We start from the raw sequence: 24,733 nt of genomic DNA on the forward strand, positions 1-24,733 counted from the left end.
ACTGTCAATAGCGGCAATTTGTAAATTTGTGTCGTGGTTTGCCTGAGTCATATAAAGTTTGGGATGGGTGGAATGATCTTTCGATGCGTATCGCGGCTGTATGTGAGTGCTCAAGTCCTCCTAAGGGGCATGTATAGCAATGCAAACACCTGCTCTTGCGATGCTCTACACTGCTGACAAATCCTTGCCGGAAAAAGAGCTCTTCTAACTCAAAAAGCATATAATTAAATTTGTTAGAACATCTTAGATGAAATACTCCGTATATGGTACAGTATAAGTGCGCAAAATTATGCTCTGACACACGTAATAGATGATTAAGTCTCCGTTTAGCTTTTTTTCTCATACAAATGAAAGAACACGAAGAACTTCGTTCTGAAATGGCGCTTGGCGATGAAACAAATAGGCAGCAGTGGAGAAACAGACGGAAATACCTCTTATAGAGTCATCTCTTCCTTATTGCCCTTCCTATCCCACCTGATTTTTGGGCGATCCGGCAGTATTTGCGTGGGCTTCTAGGAACCCGAAAAGACAGCTACGGCAACAAAGAACTTATCTCTACACAAGTATACTGAAGCAAAAAAGGTACAAAATAAAAGTGTTGTAAAAGCCAGACAAGTAATTCTGCAAAACACATACTCAACTCGCCATTTCTCATAGTAGCGAGTGATGAGGCTGAGCGGTAGAGAATGTTGTCTTTTACGGGCGGCAGCGGCTGCAATCTCTGCCAGAAAAACCACAGGCGGAACAAAAGCCTTGTGACGCTGTACTTCAACTGCACGACCACCTCCGAAAGCACAACCATACAGTGTAATTAAGAGAGAAGTCACCGTTAAAACAGCCGTTTCCTTTGACTGGAGTGCCGGTCAGCTAGTTTTCGACTGTAGCACAAAACAAGCGGGCAGCGAAGTACATCATCCACGACAGCGCATTGTTAAACATAAGATTGTGTGGTACTATAGCCTTATCAGAGCCTGGCAAGGGAATAAAAATTTTCTTTTGAGTCCGTGGCTAGAGTGATAGCTCCAGGTGGCCATGGACAGGTGCATCGTCCAAGTCTACATAATCTTGATCGCATCAAAATTCGTGAGGCACGAAGGTATACTTAAATCTATTGGTTTGTGCACTCGAGGGCTTATTAAAAGAGCTATGAGCTTGAGCTTTGTTTGCAAGCCACTCCGTTTTCGTACATTACAAAGTTCTGTTTAAGGTACGAATCTGAGCAAACCGCAGGCGGGAAAACTTTGCGGGTACAACCCAGCTAAGCACAGGCCTTTAATTCTGTGTACGAAGGAATAAGTTGAAACTGTTCCTAAACTCTAACCTACGCAGCTTTGTTGTTCATTCTTATTTTTCTTTGTCAGGAGTGTCCGGCACGTGAACTTAACATTTGTTTTCTGGGCGAGGCACGACCAAACGTGTATCGAATAGTCGCTACCCCTGTGCAACAGGTTTTACGGCATTGGAATGGCCTGTCGGCGTGGGGCGCCCCTAGAAAGTTTCTTTTGGTTCTTAACTCTTTAGCTACCGAAGTACAGCTGTTTTCCTCGAGTTTGTACCACTCCCGAGCGTTTCTGTCCGAATGTTTCTAGCATGCACTGCTATCAACACGTGACACTACAAAAGAAAAAAGAAACAAGCTTGTTGGGCGGGAAAGTCCGGATGAAAACAATTTGAACGCTAATAACAGGCAACAAGGTATGGCGACCTGTGGTGAGGACAATGGCCGCGTGGAGGAGCCTGCAGAGAAAAATGTGCTCAAAACGACAGTGCGACGATATGTCCTGAAATTGAGAAGCCGAAACGAATCTCTCTTCTCATTGTAAGAGTGAGACGTAGCGCTGAGACGTCGCGCTTTACTTTGGAGTCGACGGGTTGTGAAGAAGACGAAGTGTCGGCAGTGGACGAAGATGATCCTCCCGCCCTCACGTCCACGTTTTTCGTTTATACAGCAAGTGTGAAAGGGACCCATCTGGACTTGAGGTTGAAGTATTTAGTGGTGCAGCTTCGGACGGCTGAAAACATTCAGCCTTGTAACCTGAACAAGAAATGAACTGTGTCCGGCGATTTTTCGCCAGGCGTTTGGTATTAATTTCCGCCTTACGTGCACGTCGTTGCTTCATTTGCTCCAACTGGTGAGAGGGCGACAAAATGAAAAGTACCCGAAAGAAAGCAGCCAGACTAGCAGTGTGGCAGCTGAAGGGTTGCATTGGTGTGATACTCTTTCATAGGAGCTATACCTCATTTACGCATAGAAGACTAAAATAAATGATTGAAAACGAAACAAAAAATGCAGCTTCACAGTATTTCTAGTAAAACACCCCGTTCGCAGTACTTCAACCTCTTGCTTCAACATCACATACCATTTGGCCTCCCCCGCAGCGATACTGCGCTGTTGTGCTGCCTGTGGCTGGGAGTGGCGTTCACAAACGCCTATTACCATCTCATCACAGTGGCAGACTCTCCACCGTGTGACCAGTGCGGTTGTGATGAAACGATCGGACACCTCCTCTGTGACTGCCCTCGTTTTGAGCGAGAGCGCGGTTTCCTAATTGCTACTCTGTAGCGCTTGGACTCGCGTCCTTTAACAGTCCAACGTTCTGGGGCCTCGGACACAACCTTCCTCACAAAGGAAAGCGGTGAAAGCGTTCATGAGATTATTGAGAGACTCGGGGTTGTATTCCCGTCTATAATCTAAGTTTTCAGTGCACGCCCTCTGTCCCCGTGACATAGTGGTCGCTGGACACTTAGAAAACTTATTTTATTGCTGCTCTTTTTCTTTTTTTCCCCTTTGTTCCCCTCCCCAAGTGTAGGGTAGCCAACTGGGCATCGCCTGGTTAACCTCCCTGCCTTTCCGTCCTTTTCTCTCTCTCTCTCTCTCATCCAAAGAGTTTGGAAGGGACAACTTTAACGAAATGCGACCAGTAGTACTGGGCAATATCATGCCTTCGACGACAGAGAGCCTATGCTGCAATCTCGGTCGCCAAGCCTAGAGCTCAGTGGTTATGGCGGTCGGCTGCCGAACCTAAAGTTCCTTGACGTTATTCCGGCCGCTGTGGCGACATTTCGATATAGGGCGAAATGCAAAGGACACTCTTGTGCTAAGCGATGTCAGTTGACATCAAATAACACCAGGTGGTTGAAGTTAATCCGGAGTGCGCCGCTACACGGTGTCTTCTCACAGCCCCTATGCGTAGCTAAAGAGGGACTCTTGAACATAGTTGATATAATCATGAGAAGGTTCCTGTTCGCGGTTGCACCACTTTCGTTTTGCTGCTGGCACCGCAGATGCGGTTCATTTACGGCTCGAGGACACCGCGATAGTCCTTGCTCAAAAGCTTAACTTTGGTGGTCATTACGTTTTTGTTTTCTTCATACAAACGCTAATTACAACGTTTTTTCTAATTTATTTTAATTCTCTACCTATCTGTACGCTTGTTGCTTCGCTTGACTGTATGCTTCATTTAATCCCCACCCCACCCCCCCAGTATATTTTCTACTGTATCTGTTCGCTGCATAGCGCCCCATAACAAGCGATTCCAATTCTCGTGAAGACAAACATACTGCAAACAAATTTGAAGCATTTGAAAATATCTTTGTCTTTATTAGAAGTTCGACAAAAGCATTTGTTGGGCGAGTTGGTGTTTTCAATGATCCATAACTACAGCGCAAACGACAGGACAGAGATGAAGAAGAAAGAGAGTAAAAAAATTGTTTTGCCGCAGCACTGTAGGCACCTTTGACGAGGTGTTATGCTTCGGTCAGCTAGGCCAGCCGGCCCGCGTGTTGCACGAACCACTCAGCCAAAGTGTCTTCTAGTGAACATTAAGAAAGGGAAGGATGTCGCAGTAAGGACTTGCCTCCAAAGTTCTGAACGACAAATTTTAGTACATCGTAAAACTGCACTTTCATGAGCGGGTTCCCGTTCAAAAATTCTTACGTCCAGAACTTTTCAGTATGCAGAGCTGATATCGACTAGAACATTCAGGTTACGGTACGCTTTATGTGGTAAAATGATCCTTCTTTACACCTTTACATCCTTCTTTACACTCTTCTACCCGCGTACTGAATATTAACTGATGAGTGGTTGCAAAATTAGCTGCGGTATTCTTGTTCCACGCGATCCGCAAGACTTTATGAAAAGCCACTGATGCCCGCAACACGGGGTTTAAAACTAGTCTTCGCAATCAGCTCCGAACCCATGGCTGAATCCATCCACCGAAGTGCCGCTCAATTTCTCTGGCCACGGCGAGGCATAGCCGGTCATTTCCCCTCTTCGCCACCACTTGAACAGCCAGAGGCAGTCCGTTCGCCGACTTCATAACTGGACACGCCGTCGCGGGCATCTTGAGGATACTAAACAGCGCCGTCATTCCTGGCGAATCGCAGAAAAGCAGGTCTTGATTGTGGTACGGGGCCGTGCTCGGTTCCGCCGGCAGGATAAGAACGCCGTTATCGCCCAGCGTCTCCTCGAGACGGTCGCGTAAGGCGTCGACGGAAGCGAGGAACTCTTCTGCATCCTGCTTGCTCTTGAACCCGAATGTCGGCGCCATCTTGAAGGCAGCCAAGACAGCTAACGTGTGTCGGCCAGCTCCCAGGAGTATTCGCAGCAGATCGCCGAACACGTTCAAGCCTCTGGGACCGAGAATTTTAGCGAGGAGTTCGGGGTCCTCGGCTGCGGACACTTTGAACCACGTGAACATCGCGTACTGAAGTTCTGGTAGCTGCAGACGGCGTATCTTTGAGCCGACTACTTCCCTGAGGCGCCGTGCAACCTGAGAAGAAAAGAGAGAGAGCAAAAGACAGTGTGTGTGGCTTTAGGAGTTTATCCCTCATCAGCTGAGCATTCCCGTGCACTCATGATCGGAAGCAGAAAGCCACTACACGGTCTCCACCGATTTTGAAATGACCTTCACCACTATAACGCCCACTGAACTTTTTTTAACGTGCCAGAGTTAAAGGCTCCGTTCTCCTGAAAATCTGGTGTCGGCGTGTGAGCGAAAATCGCGAGCATGGCTCTGGTAGGCGGTCCCCATGGAGCAACCTAGGAGGTAGGTGGGCCACCTATAGGTCAAGTGACTTTGCTGCGTCATCCCAACCTGCCCCTAGGATAGCGAGCAAACTGCCCGCCGTGGCATGTGGCAGTTAAATTAACCATTGTTCGCTCCAGAAGAGCACCACTTGGGCCGCAGAAGGCCCACCGCCGAGAGCATCTGCCATCGTAAGGCAGTGGCCCATCGCTTCGTCACTGCCCCAGTGGAGACCTTCAAACTGCTTTTTCTAGGAGGGCTTTAACGTGAGTACCAACATGTAGAGATGCGAACCCAGGATCATGTTATTATACGGATCCGAAAGGGCATGCGCCTGTTTTACTTCACATTCGAATCACAAGCGTCCAATCCTCCAATTCATTGTGGTCGAAATTTCCGGAGCCCTCCACTACGGCGTCTCTCATAGCCTTAGTCGCTTTGGGACGTTAAACCCCATGAACCAAACCAAACCATTCACTGACAGAGAAAGCTATGATTAACTCCATCAGCTCCAAGTAAGCTGCGACATTGTGGTGTTGGGAAAGTCATGCGCAGGATGTTGGACTGTAGAAGCCCAAAAATCAATGTTAGAGAGATTTAGCAATGCGGAGGTGAACAGCGCAGACGTACACCAGACTACCGGACGCCACTCGTGCATACGCAGTGTTCTCACCCGGTCGCGCAATTGCCACCGCGCGTGCGCAGCTACCTTACGCTAATCCGGTATAGGCCTCCGCTGTGCTAAATTTCTGATGAACACTCTGATGAACACTCTGATGAACACTCTGATGAACACTCTGATGAACACGCTGATGAACACTCTCAAGTTCAGGTTATTTGTAAACATAAATACCCCCGAAAGCCGAAAGGTTTGACAGCCGTCGCCGTAGCTCAGAGGTAGAGCACCGGACGCGTAATTCGGAGGTCGTGGGTTCGGATCCCACCGGCGGCATGTGGTTGTTTTCTCTTCTGCTTTTCTAATCAATTAGCTTTAAGCGACAACATATTAATTAATACCCGTACTTGATCAACACCACAAAAAAAAAATTAATTTAAAAAAAATCCCCTGCGCTCCTTGGTTTCTGTGGCTGTTGGCTTCTCTCATATTTATAACGAGCCCCTCATTCCCCTTCCCTTGTTTGCTTAATCTATTAGCACCAGCTTTTTTAAAACGCATCACCGCATCCTGACGACGTGTGGCTTGTTTAAATGAAGCATTTCGAACGCATACAGACCGCTCAGATGAGCTAACATATAACTCTGTCTGGAAAAGCCCATTTTGGAACTGCTTCATTGGAGCTCAACAGTCGTTATATTAACACAGTGATGTAAAACTCTTCCTGGGGACACATCTTGCAGCCTGGAGTACAAGGCATAAAGCACAGCGCTTCTGCAAGCAACGTACTACTGCGCATTTCAAAGGTCGTTCATATGGCTGAAACACTATAGTAAGGGCACCGATAACGGCAATATAGGCTAAAGAGCTTAAAACTGCGGTCGCATCGTTTGCCCGGTGCACTTCGATATCTCTATCTTGGCACTAGAATCTGAATGATTTCTTGCCAAAATGAAATGCACGAAAGCGTCGGGTCTGTTAAAAGGTACTCAAGCAGCAAAGCTAATCGGCCATATATTGAAAACGCATTCGCAAAGGCTGTTCCTACAAAGGACCAGGGAGAAACCATCCATTGCCTATATTGGAACGATTACCTGTGCTGCTCGGGCGTCATTTCTGTCGCCATGGCGACAGAAATGACGCCAGCAACTACAGACCGATCTCAGTCCTGCCGGTATTTTCAAATGGTCTCGAAAAGTTGTGTTCTCACCACTAAAAAATGTTCGCTGTGCATGACGTTATTTCTAAACGCCAACATGTCTTTAAGAAAGAGGTTTCCAGGGAGTCTGTACTCTTAATGCAAAAGTACACAACTCTAGAAACACAGCGGAGAACAAGACTGCTCGACGACGATTTCTATCCACAGCAAAATCATTTAATGGCCTTAGTCACGCTAGTTTGAGGCGAGAGCATTAAATGCATCATTGTCCAGAAAATCCGTGTCGGCGTTGCCGGCGTCGGTATTGTGAGCGAAAATTCGCGGGCATGATATGGCAGGTGGTTCCCAGAGAGGGGCAGGTGGGCCATCTAGGTCACGTGACCTTGTGGTGTCATCACAACCCGCCCACCGGATAGTGCCGATAGTGATAAAAGTGCCCACCACGGCAGGTGGCAGTGAAATTAATGATTGGTCGCTCGGGACGAGTAACCTAGGCCGCAGAAGGTCCATCGCTGGGAGCACCTTCCATCGCAGGGCAGTGGTACATCGCTTAACATCTGTACCACTGTGTCAGGAGGCGTATGAGGACTCCTTGGGTGATCTATGAATGTAAAGAGTGACCTTCTGCATACATGGGAATTAACTACGGTATCGCGTCATACCCTTAAGGCGGAGCTAAATTATCTCCTACAATTGCTTACTGACGGCAGTGTATTTATAAGGTATCTGCGCTCTATCGCATCCTCCTTTACTTTTATATTTCTGATCAAGAACATTGCGTGCCTATCAATAATTAACTGTCTATTTTCCGAACAATTCTGTGTGGGGCGCTCCAGGCCATCACCCTGGGGTCCCTTTTGTTCAATCTGTGTGTAAATCATGCATATTTGTTGCAAAATATGCAGGGTTTGTATTATGCGTCTATTGTAGAAGCTTATCTACATCATACCACAATGTAGCTAGCCTGTTTACCTGGCCCAAATGTGTTTGCTCACATCACTTGGGCGGTCACAAGTAAACGACCATAAAATCAGCGCAGAAAATTTCTAACGTGTGTTATGCGCGCAAAAAAAAAAACAAATATGTACCCAAAGATACTGAACTAAAACCGGTGACATGAGCTTTATATAGTGAAGGAACAAAGTATTAAGCGTTAGGTTTGTGCATCGCACGACGTGGGACTGTCACAATGATTTCCTGATTAAGCAACTGTCTTGTTCCGCTTGCCCCGTGGCTGCTGTTATATACCGTCCTTATTTTCCTTGAGCATTAAACTTAATATCTATGATGCCCTTCTCAGATCATATTTGATCTACTGCATGTTACTATGACCAACCACTAAAAAATCATTAGCAGGCTGCTTATGTTAGAAAAAAAAGTTATTCGGTGTGTTTCCAACGTACTCCTCTACCTGCACTAAACTCAATAACTGTTATATCATCGCAGGATGATTAATATCTAACACCTTTAAGAATAGCGTTTGCTGCACTGCTACATTTTAGGACTAATAAGCCCGGGAAACATTAGCGCTCTCTATCATGTATAGCACAGCCAAATAATCTATGTGAAACGCGAGGTTCAGAGAAGTGGCTAATGTAACGTCACCTTACGAATTACTCCAACAGTCTGGAGTTGAGCTGAGCTGAGTTGAGTTGATGCATGCTACAGGTGGAATTAGCCTTGCTTATTCCAACAGTCTGGCACACAACATACCACATATGAGAAACAAATGAGATAGGTGCTAATTGGACTGCAGTACGTTGTGTCGTGCAAAAGCTGTTATAACGTCTTCATCCATAAGCTCTTTAAGGCCGAACTAGGGGACCCTGCTGTGTGGCAAACGTTATACTGTTCGATTCTACACTTCAATGCGTACGTTGCTTTATTGCTTCGTTTCATTTTCTTTCATTCATTCCTTTTGACCTTGAATAAAATGTTTTGTACGAATATTGACTACTTTGTGATGTTTGGTATTCGTGGAGATGCACTGAAACATTTTGTGCAGTGTTTACAGTTGTGCACGTCTCTGTAAACTAAACTAAAAAATAGGTTAAGTACATGTCTGTAAAGATGTGCTGTTGCACACTTTTTTAAGGCGCCGCTTTTCATGGTACATAGGTGTTACGCTTTTCATCAGTCAACCTTCCCTTCGCACTGTTTTTCTGCGAATTGCTTCTGTTCCTGCCTCGTAAAGCTGTTCTTACAGCTCTCAACCCAGGACATATATCCGCATTGTATGTGTTGGAAAGTAAACGTTCAGTTTGAATTATAATATGCATGCTTAGGTTTTTATTGCTCTTCAACAACAGTCGTTACGTGTACCTACATGTGAAATAAAGGAGTGTTGTCGTGTAATCAGTTCGAATGCACACACATTTTCAACATATGCAAGCGCGGCCACTCGCTATACATGCCTCTCAAAGAGTTATTCAAAGATGCTGTTTACATGATAATGTTTAGGCTAAGCTAAAGTGGGCACGCATTGAATACTCTAAGTGCCAGATTTCTTGGAACCCAGCAGTTGCACTGACCTTCACGACAGACTGACGAGCCTCTGGAGTGACGCGGCTCAAGTAAAGACTCCCTTCGGTTTCCGTGAAGAACACCTTGAGCGCCCTCAGGTTCACCTGCACAAGACATCGCGAAGGCTACATGTGGTGCAGCAACTCCCTGGTTACGACTGGAAGCTCTTCGACGGTCCATCATCATCACTATCATCATCATAATCATCATCAGCCTGACTACACCAACTGCAGGGCAAAGGCCCCTCCTGTGTATCTCCAATTAACCCTGTCCTTTGCCAGTTGCGGCCACCGTATCCCAGCAAACTTCTTAATCTCATCCACTCACCTAACTTTCTGCCGCCCCTGCTACGCTTGCCTTCTTTTGTAATCCACTCCGTTACACTTAAGGACCAGCGGTTATCTTGCCTTCGCCTTACATACCCTGCCGAAGCCCATTTCTTCCTCTTGATTTAGACTAGGATGTCGTTAACCCGCGGTCCTTCCCTCACCCACTCCGCTCGCTTCCGATCTCGTAATGTTACAAGCTAAGGTAGTAAACTTGTGAAAAGAAAGAGCCTCTATGTCTGGAACCATTCTCATCTTTCGGTACACACCACACCGTTTTTTCTATTATTTAGTCGGTGACTTTTCGCCGGAAGTGGCATTACACCACGATCGATTCGGTTCGGCATGGCGTCTGGCTAATCACTGAACCAGGCTGAAGAGCTTTAGCACAAAAAAAAACACGCGCTATAAAATACTGGATTGTACGCACCCGTCTTTCACGTATCCATTATTGAGTTCTGAAATAAAAACCGCCTGCACTGAATGGGCTGATGGATACCCCGCACCGACGTTTATAGATTCTACAGATGTAGTGGGAACTATGCACAAATATTCCAGTTTTTGTGACGCGAATGCCAAGAGAAAATTAATTTTGTATCTGTCCAAAGCCGCTGCTTAACGATCACAAATGCACTGTGTAGGGTGTACAGGAAAGCAATCAACACCCTTCAATTCGTAGCGGCAGGTTGTGGGCTTCAAGTTACGAAAGCATACATAGGCGCCTGCATTTAGCGGAAATAAAGGTTCGGCTGTATCCTCGACGGTGCGGCTTCATTAGGAATGCGTACGGCGGAAAATATGCTCGCTACTGATGAAGGGACTTTGCTTAATTAGGATACAAACCTCTTCTTCTAGCCTTAGCCGATCGGCTGCATTTCCTGCAAGAACCTTGAGCACCAGAGGCAAGTCCTCAGAAAATCTGGCCATGGGGCCGACGCAGCAATACTGTCCCATCTTTTCTCCGACGTCGGGAAGGAGTCCACTGTTTGGTACCACTCCTGCGAGAAGATGAATTCAACGCCAAAAATAGAATCAGGCGCTTGTTATAAGACTACTTATGAAATACATTTACTTAAATACATCACTTCAAATTATTTATTGGCCTCAGGCATGCTGAAAAAATTCGTATGTTACTGCAAGCTAGTGATTCTGGTGGCAGTCGGCATCTCTGCTAATAGCCTTTTACTATTCGGTGATTGGCTGTGACGCTGTGCAATGGGTAGCGCAATGGAAAAGACATATCAATCAATCAATCAATCAATCAATCAATCAATCAATCAATCAATCATTCATTCATTCATTCATTCATTCATTCATTCATTCATTCATTCATTCATTCATTCATTCATTCAATCAATCAATCAATCAATCAATCAATCAATCAATCAATCAATCAATCAATCAATCAATCAATTTTATTTTATTTCCTTAAAGACCCCTTTTCAGGGACATTACATAAGGGATGGGTACAACGTTTGGTGAGACAAAGTAGTCATGCGTTATGATGATGAGAAAAAACTGTAAGCTCTGCGTGCGAAGTTCGCGGGACAGGTTATTGTTGCAATGTCAGCGGGAAGGCCATTCCAGTCCGCGGTGGTGCGTGAAAAAAATGAAGCTACGAAGGCGACTGTGCGTGCACGTGGACGGCTGATCTGGAGTTGATGAAGAGTGCGGTGAGATAGGCGTGCCGGAGGGACCATGTAGGGTGCAGTTCGTAGATGGCTGTAAAATAACTTGTGAAATAATAAAAGACTGGCGGTGCGGCGGCGCAGCTCGAGTGAACGTATGCCTGAAAGCGATTTCAGATACGTAACACTCGTGCTGTAATGGTATGAAGAATGAATAAATCTGACGGCGCGGTTTTACACAATTTCTAATGCGTTGGTCAGATAAGCTTGACGTGGATGCCGAACAGTTCAGCTAATATGCTGAACTGTTTCAAGAATTTGAAGAGGTTGACATTTTATAGTAGTTCATATGTGTACCGCGATGTGACTTGCTTCCCAGCGTTCTAGACTTATTTGCAGGGCCAACTCAGGAGGCACCGTTCCACTGAAAACTTATAGATGTAGGAAGAAGGCCTTGAGAGATGGCAAGGTACTCACCAGCTGTTGGGTTGTGGCCAAAGATCCCGCAATAAGCGGCAGGTATTCGCACGCTTCCAGCTAAGTCCGTGCCTAGTCCAATCAGGGAGCCCGCTGAAGCCAGAAGACTGCCTTCACCGCCTGCATTATCAAGCAAGAAGTACTTACAGGTGCACCTTTCACATGTGTTGTCTTGACACTTGGATAGCTGGATTTACTAGGAACTCACGTCGCTATTTAGAGACCACGTTACTCTTTCGCAGCCTGTCTTTGTTGCCAGCGGTATTATATTTCCATTCCTTCATGTGTAAAATGTAGTGCATAAATAATAATCGTTCCCCAAGTACGCTTATATCCGCGATGGGGATCTCACTCTTCGAAATCAAATTAAAACTTTCCTCCTCTAGCTGTCCTCAGTAGACGTGGCATATACCCAGGCGAGGGGATTGGCCAGGGGCTGGTGGTTTTTGACAAGTAAAAACGAATGCGATTACGAGGGAAAGAAAGGCGTGAGCTGGAAATGCATAATAGTGAAATGACTGAAAACTTGAGAAATAATATGGTCATTCTGTCCCGCAGACTTCCTCATCTAATCTTTCCACCTTACTCACGGCAGGCCACTGCCCTATATAAAGTGACTAGTAATAAATTTCTTTAGCCTGTCATACTCGCCTTTCTTCTGCTTTTCTAATCAATTAGCATTAAGCGATAACATATTCAGTAATATTCTAAATTGATCAACACCACAAATAAAAAAAAAATTAAAAAAAATCCCCTGTGCCCTTGGTTTCTGTGGCTGTTGGCTTCTGTCATACTCGGTTATATGTATTTTGTGTCACATGCCCTCCTCATTGTCAATTTCTTTTATTTCACCCAGAACATCACCTAACTCGAATGAGGTCAAGAACTAACTCTGCTCTCACTGTATATTTTAAGGTTAACCGAATTGTTTTCCATTTAGAGGAAAACGGAACCGAACAGTCCCTACCAGTAAAGAACTTCGTCTACAAGTTTACCTCGAAGGAGAACCAATACCAGAGAAGACACTCATACGGGTACTAGGGATGTGTATACAGTCAAATCAACGCTGTACTCACACCGTTGCGCTATTAAAGGCATCTACACTCCAAGTGGCCCGCATGATTACGCTCATCTCACACAGACGTCATGGCATGCGAGAAGAAGACACACTCAAGCTGGTCAGGAGCCTAGTGGTCAGCCGGGCGACATACAGTCTCCCGTACTACAATCATATCAAAAGTGAAATACAACAGGCGGACGCGATTTTACGCAAAGCGTATAAAACCGCGCTTCGACTACCCCATAACACCTCAACTGAAAAGCTCTTAGCCTTGGGACTGCACAACACGTTCGAGGAATTACGGGAAGCGCAGCATGTTGCCCAAATGCGCAGACTACAGCAGACCCCCACAGGCAGAGTTCTTTTAAAGAAACTGGGCTACACCGAACAAATTCGAGAAATATTGAGAACTAAAACGATCCCCGATGAGTACCGCAGCACGCTCAGGGTGGCACCAATACCAAGAAACATGGACCCGAACCTCCACAAAGACCGAAGAGAGGCAAGGGCCGACCGCTTACAGAAAACACACGCATCCCAGGATACAACAGTGTATGTCGACGCTGCCACATATGCCATGACTAGGGGACAAGGCACCAACAACGCAGTGGCAACTGTAGTCAACTCGGAATTACACGAGATTACCAGCGCCTCCCTGCAAGACTGCACGATAGCTGAGGCTGAAGAAGCGGCCGTCGCTCTAGCGGCAGCGGAGGGCTATCGGACTGGGCGGTCACTGACAATTCTTACTGATTCACAAGCAGCCTGCCGCAACTATCTTTGCGGCAGAGTCGGTCACAGAGCGCTCCGCATACTCCGCTCTGCAGACTGCAAGACGCAACAAACACATGCAAAACCACACAAGCCGATCAAACATAAGATCATCTGGGTACCGGGGCACACGGGGGTGGCAGGAAACCAAGAGGCAGACAGGATAGCTCGAGGATATACTAACTACCGAGCATCCAACGTCAACGACCTTGAGGAATCCCTGCCAGTACCTCAGGAATACTCGGCCATACTCAACAACTACTTAGGCAGCAGGATGCGGTACCCACCACCGCACAAATCTTTAAACAAAGAAGAGGCTGTCACATGGAGACAACTTCAAACGGGGTCATATCCAAATCTGAACATACTAAGTAAAATTCACCCCACACTTTACGCACACAATTGTCCGTGGTGCCATGAAAAACCTACACTGTATCACATCACATGGGCATGTCAAAAAGTCGACATCGTCCCAGTTATACAAAACCCAAGTGTGGAGCAATGGGAGGGTCTGCTCTCCAGCGACTGCCGCGATGACCAGATCGGTTTGATACGGCGAGCTCAGCTGACGGCAGCATCCAGCGGAGCCCTGGAATAGGGGCAACCGACCGTTGCGGATGGACTCACCTGACCACATAAAAAAAAAGCACTTCTGCTAGAGCCAAATAAAGTTATCCTATCCTATCCATTTCATACATCTCTTTGCTCTCCTTAGTTTCATGCATTTTCGTTAGGTTACAGTATTCTGCTCACAGGTGAATGCTGCCAAGATACAGCAACTATATACCTTCCTTTCGAAGGATGCTCGCAAGCTGCTATAATGACGTGAGGGCATGACTTAAAATGTGCATTTCACCCTGTCCTTATTTTCCTAGCTGATTCACTCCCATGATTCGCGTCTGCAATCTCTGCTTGCCCTAGTTAAATGTACTACCACTTCGAATATCTCATAACCTGCGCAGTTTTCCGTTCACAATCTCTTGAGTGGACACTAAAGGGAAATATCGAACTAAGCAGATCATTCATAGGAATCACTAATAACGTTTATCTGTGCTGGCTTACTGAGATAATCGGAAAATAAAGCCTCAAAAATATTTAAAACGGCCTGAGAAAAAATGAGCACAGTTTTGCATTTGCTGTGCAGCTCTCCGACCAATCAGAAACTTCGAATTCAATGGGAGCTAACGCGACCAGAAACCGAAACAGAAAGCTAGCCGTCACGGCAGCAAGGCGCAAGTGCCGATCACCATAACCCCCCCCCCCCCCCCCCCCCCTTGTCATATCATGCTCTCCACCGAACGCCCATGCTCTCCTTTGCATCGTGCGCCTCTGTGCCTCCTTGCAACGCACGCGTACGGTAGAAATAGGCTCCGTGGGTGCGAAAGAAACTACACGAAGTTATTGAGGGCAACCGCAGACAGGTAAACTACTGACCGCGCTCACGCACGTCTTCATCGGCGACGACCACGACGTGAGCGTGCGGCCTTCGGTGCGTAGTGCGCGGCAATGCAATGTGCACATGAGCTTTGAGGGATCCCCAGATACGTGCGAACAGCAGAGGCACTAGCGTATTTTGTTCAACAGCACGTTCCAAGAAAACACTGCATGCACATTTCTGATGAAACGGCTGGCTGTGTTGTGGGTTATATTGAGTTTGATGACCACACAGCAAGTGTGATCGCGGACGACCCTTGTAATGGACTTTGCTGTGGTCACTGCGATTTCTACGTTTGTGAATGCTTCTGTGTGTTGTAGGCGAGAACAAATAAGAGAATATTCGCACCAACTGTACTCTGCCGCTTCTGGAGGCAGGGAAAAGTCAAATAACCTTAACGAAGACACATAAGCTGGTTGAACGTATTTCTCGCAAAAGGACTCTCGTAAACAGTGTAGACACCTAAATTTGGTGACATGTTTTCTTCTCTACAATGATGCGGAAGGCGCTACGATATATGAATCACCATGTGGTATTCGCCTGTGAGCGCTAAATAATTTATAATCTAATTTTATGTCATGCTGTTTTGGTTTCAACAGCCGAACGATGGCTGTGACGTCAAAGTGATATCACGAGAGGAATAGAAAAAGGCAATATTATCGTTGCTTCCTCGTTTCAAATTCAGTACAGTGCTAAAGAAAGCCTTCGTTAAGAGCCAGAATGACAAGGAATGTAGAAGCAGCGATTATGACCTATAATCACACTCTGACGTCAAATCACCGTTCCGCTGTTGAAACTGAAAGCGAAACAACAAGCGAAGGAAATTAGGTTATAAATTATTTATCGGTTGTACAAGAATACCACGTGGTAATCCCTGTGTAATAATGCCTTACGCATCATTCCAAGAAAGAAAACACGCACCCAAAAGTCAAGTGACTACACTCTGTATATCGCATCTTCAAAGGGCACCCGATTGAATGGCTCTAAAATCAGGTCTTGTGTGCCTATGGCTTACCTACGGCATGCATTATAACCCGCGCTTAGAATTGTCTTTAATGAGCCAAATGTGAAGTGATGACGCATGGATGTGGCACTTGACAGATATTTATCACCACATCTAAAAGCATAGTCGCCTTTCCACTGGGCGGAAAACATGGCATACCACGCGCTTGCATGGCACCGCACACGTTGACGGCGGGCGTGCCGTTTAGCCGCTTAACCGGCCGAGCAAACACAGCAGAGCGTGAACGCCATTGAGAGCTTGTGGTTCTGAACTTGGTATGTACAATAGCGAGGCGTCACCCGAGGGTACTGATTACAAGGCGAAAGATTCAGCTCTCGTGCTTGCCTCTACCCTTCCTCTCCGTCGTCGGTTCTGCGCCGTGTTTATAATGACCCAGTTCGCATTCTTGGCTGCGATCGCTGCTCAGCTTTCGTAGTGTTTCGGTGGCAACTGCACCTTGAAGGCGAAATAGCGTTCCTAGAAAAAGAGGATAAATACGTCCCGAGCCACGCTTTTACGAAGTTGCACGTGGCGGCGCCACGTATATTCCGCTTTAGCGGGATTTCCTGGTTTACGAAAGCTTTCTTTTTCGGGTGACATATCTTCTAACGTACGACGCAAGCCTATTAGTTTAACCTGACTCAGTAATTCCCTCAGTGTCGCTTTAACACTGCTTGCTGCCTGCACAATAATTCATGGTCTATACCGTTCTCCTTTGAGTATCTCAAGCATGCATGCACTCTTAATCCTCTCCTCGGTTACTTAGCCATCCGTAAATCAATCCTTAATCATACGGAATCAATGTTATCCGAGAATGGGCCTTACTAAATTTTCTGCCTACAGTTTTACCAGCACCGTTCTGGGCGCGTCGGAATATGCGCCAGCAAACTCACCGCTGCTTCCTCCAGGTCCGCGGCGCGTGTCATGCGGGTTCCGAGTTGTGCCGTAGACCAGGTTGTGGGCGTCGCCCCACAAGCACAGCTCGGGCACGTTGGTTATGGCGAGTGGAATGGCCCCTGCCGCCCGCATCCGGGCTACACAGGGCGCGTCCTCCACGGCGCGGCGTCCATGGTACATCAATGAACCGGCGTCCTGGCGCATGCCTGAAAGGAGAGGCTGTTAGGTTGGGCTCGCCGCTCTGAGGACCAAGGCTAGAACGGGCCTGTTCACGTTATAGGAGTACCGTCAGGCTGTTTTGACATTTCGAACTTTCAACTGAACTTTCCATTGCCTTCAGGAAGAGAAGAAGGAGGATGATCATGAAACATTTGCGACGAGATCAGAGACATGCCTGATGTGCTTCAGGGAGTTCATCAAGCTCGGGTCGAGGTGGGTGAAAAGTGAGAGAATATAGATAAAATGACAAATTATATGCCGTGAACTACGCCGCACTTAAGGTGCGAAAAGGTGGCGGATCAATCGACATTGTCTCGGCCCGTGGTGTCGCAAAACGCCACATGCATGCGTACTCGAAGCGTCCTTATATTGCGACGAGTCTTAAGCAATAGAACTAACCATAACGACCACTTGTGGACCACTGGCCGAGAAATGAAGTGAGCAAGGCCCCTTTAATACTGTCGTCATCATCACCACCACCACAGCTTGAGTTACGATCATTGCAAGCAAACGATGCAGGTCATAAGCTGAAACTTTAACAGAGCAACGTCAGACGCATATTGGTGGTCATTAAGGACTACTTTCTTAATTTTTGTGCATATAGTTCTTGCTAATCAAATCCTCCGAACGCCTCTTGTAAGCAAGCAGTCACTAAGAGCTGCCCAGATCTCGTAGCCCTGCCTGACAGCGCTTCTTAACGGTTTCCCCTCAGCATAGATGTGCAAAAACTGTAATTCCTTCGCACTTCTTGTAAAATTTTTTGTAGTATGACCGTCGGCTTCCTCCACGCTTTATTTACACAATGCCTGTCGTGTTTGACTTTTTTTTTGCATGAATCATTACCGCGTGGTCTTTCTGCGCGGGAGTCCCATGTCCAGCGAAAGGTGCAGCTGAACGCCCTCAGTCTCACCTGCACGGCTTTATTTGCACAAACCGTCCAGCCGCTTATGTAAACATTTCCCACTCTCTTCTTCCCTGATCTTTTGCTTTGTAAAATGGTTTATTTCCCACCCCCTTCCACACAATCCAGACCCAGTTGGAGTGGCTTGGAACTGAGGGTGAAGGACAGTGGCTGCTCGTGCAGCAGGCCATCGACATCTTACGTGGGGAAGTTGTGTGCCTAGATATAGTCGAACACCACCACTGCTGTAAATTATAAATGTAGAAATATTATATTCTTTACAGTTCTCAGTAACCTGAACCACGCAATAGATGTAGTCTATAGGTTTTCTGAAAACCAGCCTGTTTCTCTCGTCGCGTGGCATCTCATCTATGTTACTCCATACTTGCTAGCACTAGTATTAGCGCATATCTTGTGATCCGTGAAAGGTTAATTAGTTGGTGTATTATTTTTCAAAAATTTGCCATCAGCTTTCGTGTGGACTTAAAGGTGCACTAAAGAGGAATCTGAATTCGTGTTTTTACCGCGGGAACTCAATCTGCACGTTCTGAGCATTCTTAGAAACTTCGATCTATTGCCCTGTGAGGCTGATTTTCCTAATTAAATCGAATTAACGTCCGGGTCCCGCCTTTTTTTTTTAATTCTCCCTCGTACGGTGGGCGGAGTCGACCAACGCGTGGAGTGCCTTTCAGCCAGTCCCGTGGCGGCTTGCCGCTCTGCCATCGGCGGAGTAATACGTAGTAGTCCGTAGAAGCAAATAGTCCGCGCGTATTTTTATTTCTGCGGGCTTATTTTCCGGCTATATTATCTGCGAATGAAACTATTTCTTCACGGAAACCTAAAAAACAAAATAAAGCGAAAGCAAATCCTCCACGGAGCTGGCTGCAAGGCACTCCACGCGTTGGTCGACTCCGCCCATCGTACGAGGGAGAATTAAAAAAAAAAGACGAGAGCCGGACGTTAATTAGATTTAATTAGGAAAATCAGCCACACAGGGCAATAAATCGAAGTTTCTAAGAATGATCGGAACGTGTAGATCGAGTTTCCGCGGCAAAAGATGAGTTCAGATTCATCTTCAGTGCACCTTTAAAGTAATCTAGCATTCATATATGCTTCTCGTACAGTTGAGGTGACAGGGCAAACTATATACAATGTCGGAACCTGCTCTAGCATACTAACTCTAAACACCTTACAGATCTGCAGGCACTTGTTGTGATCGTACCGGTGCTCCCTCGTACGTTGTTTAAAGAATTTATTCGCATTTCATTCGCCTATCGCTGCGAATCAAGCTGAAAACCATTAAACTCGTAACAAAGGTTTGGTTTGGTTTATTTGGGTTTGACGTCCCAAACCGACTCAGTCTACGAGGGACGCCGTAGTGGAGGGCTCCGGAAATTTCGACCACCTGGGGTTCTTTAACGTGCACTGACATCGCACAGTACACGGGCCTCTATTTATGCTCAGCTTACGAAGGAGCAAATAGAAATCGCATCTCTTTTACACGCTTCTGAGGAGAAAATTCTTGCACCTTTAACGGCGATGGAATCTTTCACAGTGAACGGCACGCCCAGGAGTGGTTTCTCCTGGCTGAGCTCTTGCACGCTCGAGGCACCAGAGGCCACAAGCTGGTCAGCTGCTTGGGCCTCCCGGAGCGCCTCCTCGAAACGTTCGTCGACGACAGCGTTGATGATGGGCTGCACCTCTTGGATCCGCTTGATGTACGCAGAAACGACGTCGACGCTTTTCACCTGCAGTTAAAAGGAAGACGCCGCGGTGGCTCAGCGGTTATGGTCCTCGGCTGCTGACCCGAAAGACGCGGGTTCGATCCCGGCCGCGGCGGTTGAATTTCTTTGGAGGAGAAATTCTAGAGGCCCGTGTACTGTGCAATGTCCGTGCACGTTAAAGAACCCCAGGTGGTCGAAATTTCCGGAGCCCTCCACTACGGCTCTCTCATAGCCTTAGTCGCTTTGGGACGTTAGACCCCATAAACCAAACCAGTTAAAAGAAAGCAAACGTTTCAAGGACTGTTGAAGCCCGTACAGAGGGCAAAACGCTTGCCTATAACACGTTCTGGGCGTGTTTCGGGCTCAACACGCGATATCTAGCGATAGCATTAGGTTAAAATTGGTCTGGATGGAAGCATGTTCTGTTAACCTCGTAGGGTTTCATCTTCAGTTTTTACCCTCCTGGTCGCAGTGGCTTTCGGACATGGAGGAAAAAAAACTACCATGCTTTCGGAGCTGCGGAACACACGTTTCGGTTGTTCTAGACGTACGTTTTGCCCTCTGTAGAAATAAATAACCTCGCCGACAGTTGTAACGCATGTGTAACGCGACATCGAACGACTGCTTGTTCCTGCAATGTGTGGTGAAGGCGCCTTCTCCGCGCAACACAGTGGCGCCATATCCGTTGACAGGAGCGTACGCTTCAAGCGATTTTAGTTCTCACTAGACTAGTTTCCGCCGCTGCGCACATGGGGCGCTACAAATCAGCAGCGCACAAGAGCCCGGGCCGCCGCGGAGGCCTCAGGGGTCCCGGACTAGGGATCCCTCCTAGTGATTGTGAGGGCCGGGCCCTTCGGGCACGGTCCAAGCAATACCTCTGTATATAGTATAAATAAATGTTTTACACCACCACCACCCAACGGCGCCTCTCCGCTTTCGTCCTGATTCCTCCTCCTAACACCAACGATGCCACAGAAGCGGAGAACATACCCTCAACAGCTCGGTGAAATAAATAAGCAGCTAATGACCACAATTGCAAAAACAGAAAACATTTCGGAACGCGTTAGGGTTTCTTGTTTACAGTTAGCAGGACAGGAGTGTTGGCGAATTCATAAGCCAAGAATATGAATTCATGAAAGGGCGTGCACGCTTGGTATCCAACTTCGTTTTTGTTTAAGGTTTCCTCACTGGTCTGGATGAGCCGGCATCCCAGCAGAAGCTGGGTCCTGAGGTTCGTTTCCTCAGATAAGATAGGGGCGTCGCCACATTCAGTGCGGTGTCCACTGTCGTGTGCGGAGTCCGCGAGAGCATTCATGGAATGCTTCTCATTTCTTAAAACTCAAGTTGATCTTTTATACGTCTCAAAATTTTTCTGGTCTCATCAATGTACGCGCCCCTTGCTAAAATCCCTAATCATCCAGACCACGCAAGAAACTCTAAACAAGAACAAAGGCTCTATGGCAGGCATCTGCGCCGGATTATTACGCAATATTCTCGCTCTAAATTAACAAAATTCCATATTCATATAAATTCACCACCACTCCTGTTTTGGTCATTAAAGTAAGAAACCATCTCGGTTTTCTAAACGTCTTTTCTCTTTTCGACTATGAGCAGTGGTCGGAGTGATGCCACCCGTTTGATTACGTTCGAAGCAAATGCACGTCGAATGAATGTTAAATCGAGAGAATCTAATTGGGTCTTTCTGCTGTGGCAACAAATAGAAAGATGTTGCGGATACAAGCTCCTGAAAATATACGACTGGCAGCATTTGACAAAGGCTGATTAACAGAGATATTGAGCGACAGAGAACAAAAGAGTACTCTTATCTGCAGATAAGCATTTTGGCCCGCGTTCGGCGGTTTCAGCTGCTAGTGTTCTCAGGCGTTTGTCCCCCATTGTGTTTCTCGGTATACATCCGATTCTCTGCTGTGCTTAGAACTGCGCATCAACTTAAGGTTAAAATTTCACTCATAATAGGCTGCACTGCATCAAGTTGTTCAACAGAGTCGGCGTCGTTGTAGTATACCTCAACCGAGAAGTCCCACATTCAACTGTAGACCACTGAGAACGCTCTCAAGGCCAGGGAGCGAAGTCGTCCAAGGACCGACCTTTTTCGGGAATGCGCACGTCCAGCACATTCATATAACGCTATTGTTGGACACTGTGCCAACAAACATGTATCTTTAGTTAAAGTTATGCGAAGAACACAGTGACACCTCGCACACAAGACAGTGTTTTTCGGTGCGAAACTTCGAGCAAGAAAATAATATGAACAAAAGCCTCACCTCCCCATTCCTGATTGCAGCAGCGAGCGACCTCGCCGAGCGCAGTAGGATGTCGTCTTTCACCGGTGGCAGTGGTCGCGGCCTCTGCCAGAAAAACCACAGATGGAACAATAGCCTGGCGGCGTTGCACCACAAATAGGTGGCGAGTTCCGCAAGAATAACCGTGCAGCTCTTCAAGAGAGAAGTCATCGTCGAAACGAAAAGAGAGAACAGTTGGAGCTTGTCTAAACGTTGTGGCGTTTTCAGACTGTTGCAGAAGCAAACGGGGTGTCGCAATGCAGCAGTCCAGGGAGTTAATGGCTGCGCCTCGAGATTGTGTGCCGCTGCTATCTTCTTATCGTAATGTTGTAGGCGCATCAAGGCTTCTACTTTCGGGTCTGTCGCTGGGACGATAAGGAGAGCATCGAGGACGCCCAACAAAAACACATCCTTCAAGAGGCTCTGATCAAACCGAGACTGCTCAGGCGCACAAGACAATTTATCTCAGCCCGGACACTCAAGGGCTTATCAAGGAATATAGGTTTGGCTTGGTTTATATAGCGACTCAGGCTATGAGGGATGCCGTAGTGGAGGCCTCTGGAAATTTCGACCACTTGGAGTTGTTTAACGTGCACTGACATCGCACAGTGCACGAGCCTTTAGAATTTCGCCTTCATCGAAATTCGGCAGCTGCGGCCTGGATCAAACCCTTGACTTTCGGCTCAGCAGCCGAGCGCCATAACCACTGAGCCACCGCGGCGGCTCAAAGAATATAGGGCCGATGCCTGCCTTTAAGTGCCACTGCGGTGCCTAGGTCGTTATGACGCTCGGCTGCTGCCCCTAAAGATGCGGGTTCGATCCCCTCCCCGGCGGTCGCATTTCTATGAAGGTGAAATACTAGAGACACGTGTTCTGTGCGATGCTAGGCCACATATGAAAGAGTCCCACGTGGTCGAAATTATCTGGAGCCTTCCACTACAGTCCCCTCATGGCCGGAGTCGCTTTCCGACGTTAAATCTTTTAATCCATCCCTTAGCGAAAAAGAGGATGTGCTAAAAATGCATTTCAAACGTATTGTATTAATTTCATATTTATTTCGCATTTTTTTGTCCCTATGCTTAGACTGCAATACGAATGCTTTCTAAGTATACTAGGAATAATATTTTAAACGTTCTTAAATATACGTGAAAAGTACATTTTTGCCCGCTTAGCATATTTATAATGCATTAAAAATATAATAAAAATATACATTACAAATATACTAAAAACATACATTTAATACATTAAAAATATGTTAACTCGGGCTACTGGGCGGCTCCATGGAATGACGGGTTAATTCTTCAACTGGAGAACAAATCGTACACGGGGGTATTTATCATTAACCAACAGGAGTCTGATATTAGAAGGTCACGTGATTGAATGGGAACGGCAGATACCTACACACAGCATACCAAGACGACAGCGACACAGCAAACAACAAATCCTAGGACAAGCGCTATACTTGGCTTGCCGTATATATACCCAGCGAAAGCGACGCACTATTTTGCACGGTGAGGCCTTTTTTTGCGCAAATACTGTGGGCTGCGAAATTATCGCAGAAGTACCCTACTGGTCGCGTTCGAATCTGGGGTTAATTGAGAACGGAATTGCTAGTTGAAACTTGCGTCAGGCACAGGTCAGGAGTCGAACTGTGAACCAACAGATACATGGGCGTGTAAGGGCGCCGGTCTGCCCTGCCAGACGGGGTCCTTTCCGCTGGCTTATTCGGATCCAGAAGAACCCAAGGCGCTTTTGCTGGTACAATGCTATCACGTTCTCACACGGAAATGTTCGAATGACATTGAGTGGAATGACATTCGAGAATAGGGATGACATTCGGACTCGATGGACTACCGCGGTGCTGCACGGCACTTTCGAAACGCATTCGAAAGCCTCGGCTCGTTTTCAGTGTACAGCGACGACGACGACGGCGGTCACACTAGTCCGACAACGACAGTATATATCACGCTGAACAACAGCATGCAATTATAGTGAAATATCTAGTTTACTATAATATGATTCTAGAGGGACACGTTTTTCAGGCCAACGACACCGACGAATCCGGTCGGCGGACGGTCAGCCTTGTCGGCGGCTGAGCGAGAGCACGGTGATGAGGCGGCGGTGTGTATATGCTCGCGCTTTTAAATGAGCGAAACGAACGGCTATATTTCACATGTGCACACCTGAACACTCACCAGCGATAAGCGCTTGCCAAATCAATTTCAGTCGACGACGGCTCTGTTCCCTTCCGCGACGACTAGGCCCAGCGAGTTCGCAGGGTTGGATCTGTGATTTCGGCGGTTGTGAAGAGCGAATCACAAGCTTTAGCGAATGCAAATAGTCACCAGGTGTAGTTTTGGCAACAGTGACCTGAAATAAACTATTGCTTACATCGCAGGGCACGCGTACGATGAACGGGAATCGCCGGTGTGACCCAGACTGCCGAGCCGTGCTTTACGGCCAGCAGCAGTCGTCGCCGTCGCTAGCTTGTGGATAACAGTCTCCAGACATACTTCTGGATAAAGTAGTTTAAAGAAAAAGTACTGGTCACGTCGGAGAAAGCCGGGACAAGAAGCGAGAAGCGCCATTCCTGCGCGATGCCAACAACCCGGCTTTCTCAGGCGTGCGATCACATCATCGCTTCCCACACATTGTCGCACTGCG

The 24,733-nt window shown here is 47.0% G+C and overlaps 1 protein-coding gene across 1 annotated transcript; it reads right to left on the reverse strand.

Moving 5' to 3' along the window:
* Positions 1 to 3,577: 3,577 nt before the first annotated feature.
* Positions 3,578 to 22,598, reverse strand: LOC149363441 (fatty-acid amide hydrolase 2-A-like). Its single transcript, XM_089573476.1, has 7 exons — positions 22,052 to 22,598; positions 19,571 to 19,790; positions 16,919 to 17,128; positions 11,757 to 11,876; positions 10,495 to 10,649; positions 9,334 to 9,429; positions 3,578 to 4,772 (listed from the first exon to the last, which is right to left on the reverse strand). Exons 1-7 carry the CDS (start codon positions 22,406 to 22,408, stop codon positions 4,185 to 4,187), a joined length of 1,746 nt encoding a protein of 581 aa, XP_089429602.1. The 5' UTR covers positions 22,409 to 22,598; the 3' UTR covers positions 3,578 to 4,184.
* Between the last annotated feature and the right edge of the window lie 2,135 nt (positions 22,599 to 24,733).

This window comes from Amblyomma mixtum, chromosome 2 (assembly GCF_055824585.1).
Source record: "Amblyomma mixtum isolate Tamu chromosome 2, ASM5582458v1, whole genome shotgun sequence".
In the NCBI taxonomy this organism is placed as follows: domain Eukaryota; kingdom Metazoa; phylum Arthropoda; class Arachnida; order Ixodida; family Ixodidae; genus Amblyomma; species Amblyomma mixtum.

Coding starts and splice junctions, on each gene's coding strand:
- LOC149363441 (XM_089573476.1), bottom strand. CDS start 22,408: ATGCGCCTACAACATTACGATAAGAAGATAGCAGCGGCACACAATCTC. Junction 11,877..16,918: donor CGGACCTGGAGGAAGCAGCG/GTGAGTTTGCTG, acceptor TTGATAATGCAG/GCGGTGAAGGCAGTCTTCTG. Junction 9,430..10,494: donor GGCTAAGGCTAGAAGAAGAG/GTTTGTATCCTA, acceptor TGTCTTGTGCAG/GTGAACCTGAGGGCGCTCAA.